The sequence below is a fragment of the Bufo gargarizans genome, chromosome 1, assembly GCF_014858855.1.
Source record: "Bufo gargarizans isolate SCDJY-AF-19 chromosome 1, ASM1485885v1, whole genome shotgun sequence".
Lineage (NCBI taxonomy): Eukaryota > Metazoa > Chordata > Amphibia > Anura > Bufonidae > Bufo > Bufo gargarizans.
In genome coordinates, this window is record NC_058080.1 from 440,927,522 (window position 1) to 440,933,692 (window position 6,171).

At 39.1% G+C, this 6,171-nt stretch overlaps 1 protein-coding gene across 3 annotated transcripts in view; it reads left to right on the forward strand.

Moving 5' to 3' along the window:
• PSIP1 (PC4 and SFRS1 interacting protein 1) overlaps positions 1-3,091 on the forward strand; it is a 118,429-nt gene extending 115,338 nt beyond the window's left edge. For all 3 annotated transcript variants that reach the window (XM_044272208.1, XM_044272217.1, XM_044272198.1), the window contains exons 17-18: positions 937-1,036; positions 2,407-3,091. In XM_044272208.1, coding sequence (XP_044128143.1) covers positions 937-1,036; positions 2,407-2,431 — 125 coding nt within the window. In that variant the 3' untranslated portion in view covers positions 2,432-3,091. The remainder of the gene's footprint in view (positions 1-936; positions 1,037-2,406) is intronic.
• The last annotated feature ends 3,080 nt before the right edge of the window (positions 3,092-6,171 follow it).

A 6,171-nucleotide genomic window follows, 5' to 3' on the forward strand; every position in this document is an offset into this window, starting at 1 on the left:
TTGTAGATGTACATTTTGGAAAGAAACTGGCAAATTCTATAAAGGGGAGCCTTTTCTTTTTTGGGATTTGCTTTTGTTTAGCAAAATATACACAGATGTCTGTAGATACTTGTCACCAGTGACCTTCCTAACCAACTATTTGCATTGACATATAGCTGTAGTTCATCTGATTAAAGTGTTTTTACTAGTGTTTGGGATTTTATTTTAATCAAAAGGCTTTTTGGTGAAATTTTCATCAAAAATCTCTCCTACTAATCATTCTTTTCGATAGAATATTTTTTTTTTGTATTTTAGAAAATATACATGGGGGACTATATAAATGCATGACATTTCACAGATTATTATAAACTGACTCTGACATTTTCAAGCGTCATCAGTCGGAAATTATTTCTAATGAAGTACTTTTTGTATATCGTAATATGGTAATAGGTATATCTGGCCAGCTTCAGGCATCCTGAAGAAAAGCTGCTTTTTACAGCATGCCCGTACATATTCTCTATTACCTCAAACCACATTTTTATCAAATGCACACAAGTTTTGGCTTATGACCTGAAATGTGTCATTACTATGCTGTTATAAAGCTTCAGTAAAAATCTGATTTTATGACAAATCTGGTGCTGGAAGTTATTGGACAATACATCAGTTCCATCAATGTTGGTGCTGAGGTAAATGAAAACCAGTCTGTTCATGTTTTCACTTTCATTGTAGTTAATTGTTTTTATGTTGCCTGCTATTTTTCTATGTGTATAAAGTTTCTACAGTATCCTGTTTCATAGAAATAATACCTAACGATTAAACCAGATTATCTTCCAAGCACTATGTCTTAAACTTATTTTGGGCAAACCATAATAAAATAATATGGTAGCAAAGGTAACAGAAGTCTACAACTGAATTTACACTGCATATTGGCAACACTTAAAATGTTTGATTTTACAGATAAAAAAACAGTAAATGGTGGCCGAGAAACACAGCAGCAAATACAACAGAATGGTGACAGTAGTGAAGAAAATGATAAGGAGGGCAAAAGTACTAAACGGTAAGAAGCTATTTCCAGAATGTGGGATGTGATTTGATGATGTGTGCACAGCATTTAATATACAACCGTGTTCCTGCTGCATAGGCTGGGATCACGGCTAGCTCAGACCCTGGCAGTTTAACCCCTTAGATGCCGCAGCCAATAGCAATCACAGCATCTAATAGGTTAGACAGCCTTCCACCACAACACAACAGAAATTTGTTGTGGCAGTTGGAGGCCTAAAAATGACCACCTGTTTTGCCAGGTATGGAAGTTTTATTAGGCCCATTTAGTCAAGGTCTAGTAGGCTATCTCTCAATAGTATACTAACAGGCTGACATAATATACTGCACTGAATAAGTGATCAAAGGATTAGTCCTAAAGGATGTATCGAAATTGCATTTTTAAAAGTTTTCTGTGATATAGATATACACCCCAAAATAGTATTACAAAAAACTTACTTCAACCTGCAAAAAATAAGCCCACACAGCAGTCAGTTTGAAATTACTTTCTTTTTCATTTTTTATTTTTTTTTGTTAGGGCTTGTTCACTGCATTGAATTCTATCATTATTCAGTTCCATCACAGAAACAGGAAAAATCCATTAGATGGATACAAATATAATACTTTTGTCAGTCATCCATTATCTGTACTTAAAGGGAACCCGTCACCTCCCAAAACCATCCCAAGCCACCAGCAGTACCTGCGTGTAGCCAGCAGTGTTTCTGATGATGCCTTTCTTCCTAAAGGCAGATGCAGCAAAAGTACTGAAAACGTTGTTTTATCCCCTGCTCGGCGCGCTTCTCCACACATGCTTGAAGTCAATGAGGCAGCGGCCTCCTTGCTTCAAGTCACGGTAACCACGCTCCCTTCCCTGCCCTCTTGCTGTGACTGACAGCGCTTATGCACGAGAGTTCAGCTGCCTTTGCCGAATAGCCGGCTGTTAGTCAGAGCGAAGGGGCACGGAAAGGGGTGTGGTTACCCTGACTGGAAGCAAGGAGGCCGCTGCCTCCGTGACTTCAAGCATGTGTGGAGAAGCACACCGGGCAGGGGATAAAACAACGTTTTCAGTACTTTTGCTGCATATGCCTTCAGATAGAAAGGCATAATGAGAAACACGCTGGCGGCTTGGGATGGTTTTGGGAGGTGACTGGTTCCCTTTAAAAAAAAACAAAAAAAAAACGAAGGCTCCCCCTGAATGAATAGAGCAGTCGGCTGGGCATGCGTGTGGCTGCTCCATTTAGTTCTATGGAAGTTTCAAGATAGCCAAGTACAGTGCTCGGCTTTCTCTGTAATTCCCATAAAAATGAATGGAACGGCATCATTTTCTTAGTTTTGATGTTTTGTAGTATTAAGACGATAAATTTCTTTTCATTTTTGTTTCTTTTCCAGCGATGACTCTGCCTCAGACAACTAGTGGAGAAAGAAGATCCGCCTCTTTGGGAGAACTTTTGTGACAGTTTTGCAACTGACTATTTTAGACTGCTCAGTGTTTTAAATCATTTCGTATATACAGTATTTAGGTATTTTCAATGAAATACCTTGTTCAGTGGAGGCAAAACACTTTTTTATCTAAAACGGTGTTTCAACCATTCTAATAGATTCTACAGTTAATCTGCCTTTCCGGAACTCTTTGCTTGTGCAGTACATTACACTTTATTCTATTCCATGTCGTGCAGTTTAGTTGATGTCGCCATTGTTGCTGCCATAAGACATCCGTTGAATTATGATTAATACCTGTTGGACGCATTAAACGCTACTGGTACATATATCCTGTATAGTAAATAAATGTTTGGCTAATGCTAGTTCCAACAAATCAAGAGAATCAAGGCAGTTTTCCAGTGTTCCAAATTTTGTCACAGTAACTTTTTGGCAGTTTTGTATAGAGGGCTATATGAAGGTACTGGATACCACCATAAAAACACAAGGATGCTCATACCAAAACATGATGGTAATATTTTGTAAACTGCTCATATTTCTACTTGCATTCCGTTTTCTTTTCCATTTGCATCCAAAGCTGTTGGAAATTCTTAGTTAAAGGGTTCTGTCACCCCAATTTTTGCTATTTAAACAGGCTTACATTATAGCTGTGAAAACATCACCTGAATTTAACGCTGCATTTCTTTTATTTAAGTATGCTCCCGCTTTCATGTAATTTTAACTTTTATTATATGCAAATGAGCCTCTAGGAGCAGGGGGCTCTGTTCGCCCACCTCATTTCCACGCCCTTCTGTCTTGATTGACAAGGCCAGCATTGGTTCTCGTGCTGGCCCTGTCTGCCGTGTAAATCTTGCACCTACTCCATCCCGTTCAGTATTCGCTGCGCCGAATACTGAACGGGACGGTGCAGGCGGAAGATTTACACGGCAGACGGAACAAGCAGGAGAACTAACGCTGGCCTTGTCAATCAAGACAGAAGGGCGTGGAAATGAGGTGGGCGAACAGAGCCCCCTGCTCCTAGAGGCTCATTTGCATATAATAAAAGTTAAAATTACATGAAAGCGGGAGCATACTTAAATAAAAGAAATGCAGCGTTAAATTCAGGTGATGTTTTCACAGCTATAATGTAAGCCTGTTTAATAGAGAAAATTGGAGTGACAGAAACCCTTTAACTTTCTTTCCAAAGAGATTTACAGTAGCATTCTACTTATCGGCATACATATTGATCATGGTTTACCATATTTTCTCATGAAAGATTAGATGGGGAGTAAAAGTTTTGCCAAAACGTATGCTTCCCCAGTATTTGTATGTAGACCTCCTTTCTACAGAAAAAATCCTGACCAAAAATGTCTGATAAGTGGGACCAGCATCTTATCTCCAGAATGGAGGCCCTCAGCCACCATTGCATCAAGGACAAAAATGGAGAGGTGGGGCCATGCATGCCATGTGCCCTTCACTTCTATGAGAGTATTACCTTGGCTACTTCCATAACTCCCATGGAAGTAAATAGAGCCCTGGCACCACTCAATTCTCTGCCGTAATGCAATTAGGGGACCCAATTTTGGAGATGTGGGTCCCACTTTTCAGATATTTATGATTTATAAAGTGTGGTTATGCCGTAAGTGTTTAAGATGGAAATACCACTGCTCGCTAAAATGAAACCTCTGTATTCTCTGCTGCCTAAAAGGATGTCAGTGTTCATCAGTACAAGAAATGGTTATCCACATACATCCATAATCTTTCATCTTAATACCAATATACTTGCATATTTAGGAGAACATACAACTCTTTAAACCTTCACTCCTGTATGGATCCATTAGTTTGTCTGTTATGTTTTGTGGTTTTTTTTGTTTAGTTTTTTTTAAAGAGCGACTGTATGCTGTAGAACTCCTAATACCTGTTCTTTACAATTCCATGTTGTATTTGTGCAGACAACTAAGAAAATGTTGATATTTTTTATATAGCAGTGAAATGTGGACTTGAAATTCATAACTTTGTTCATTTAGTTTTTTTTTTTTTTTTTTTTCTTTTTAATGGTTGTATGCTGTGCAAATTAAGCCTGCTATGTAAATATAATGCCATGTCTAACGTTTTGTGGTGCTTTTGTATTAAAGGCTTAAATAAATCTTGGAAAGATAATGGGTCTGGTCACTTCTTGTTTTTTCCCGCTATAACCTATTTTGCTGTCTTTTTACATATATTGTACAATGGTAAAATAAATAGTGAATAAAAAAATATAAAATATATATATAATTATACTTCATGATTATTTTTCCTTTCTTTATGAATCCTCTACAATGGCACTTAAGCTGTGATGACCCTCCTGGCACCAGACAGCAAACCTAAGGAATCTTCCATTCATATGATATAGATCAGTGTTTCCCAACCAGTGTGCCTCCAGCTGTTGCAAAACTACAACTCCCAGCATGCCCGCACAGCCAAAGGCTGTCCAGGCATGTTGGGAGTTGTAGTTTTGCAACAGCTGGAGGCACACTGGTTGGGAAACACTGATATAGATAACATTTATATAATTAGAGAGAAAGAAGCACATGGAGGCAATAAATAAGTAAAGGTGCACCCAACGTGATCCAGGCCTTGGCCCATGGTCATGAATGTAGGAGAATGGACCACAGAAGTTGCAGGATGGAGAAGAAAAATAGTGCGTTTATTCACCAGTGTCCATAGTGACGTTTAAACGCCAACTTTTTTTTTCCCAAGCAGTGTAATATACAGGAAATGGGATATAGATATATCCACAAGCAATATAACATCATAATCGGATGAGTTCTGGCCCACAGAGTGGACCAGAGCTTGGGTGCAGCAAGAGCAATGATGACACACACATTGCACCAAAGGCCTAATTTGCATATTAAGTGTCATACCTCTGGAACAAGGCCTAAGATCAACAAAAGAAATACAGCAAGTGAACTACAGCTGTGTGTCTATGCAAACAGTTTTATAGGGAGGTCACTGGTGACTGATTCCCTTTAAACAACATTTTGGGGGTACACAATCTATATATACAGTGGGGCAAAAAAGTATTTAGTCAGCCACCAATTGTGCAAGTTTTCCCACTTAAAAAGATGAGACCTGTAATTTTTATCATAGGTACACTTTAACTATGAGAGACAGAATGGGGGGGAGAATACAGGAAATCACATCGTAGGATTTCTAATGAATTAATTGGTAAATTCCTTGGTAAAATAAGTATTTGGTCTCCTACAAACAAGCAAGATTTCTGGCTCTCAGAGACCTGTAACTTCTTCTTTAAGAGGCTTCTTTGTCCTCCACTCATTATCTGTATTACCGGCACCTGTTTGAACTTATCATTATAAAAGACACCTGTCCCACAACCTCAAACAGTCACACTCCAATATGGTCAAGACCAAAGAGCTGTCGAAGGACACCAGAAACAAAATTGTAGACCTGCACCAGGCTGGGAAGACTGAATCTGCAATAGGCAAGCAGCTTAGTGTGAAGAAATCAACTGTGGGAGCAATTATTAGAAAATGGAAGACCAACAAGACCACTGATAATCTCCCTCGATCTCACCCCGTGGGGTCAAAATGATCACAAGAACAGTGAGCAAAAATCCCAGAACCACACGGGGGGACCAAGTGAATGACCTGCAGAGTGCTGGGACCAAAGTAACAAAGGCTACCATCAGTAACACACTACACCGCCAGGGACTCAAATCCTGCAGTGCCCCTATGCTTA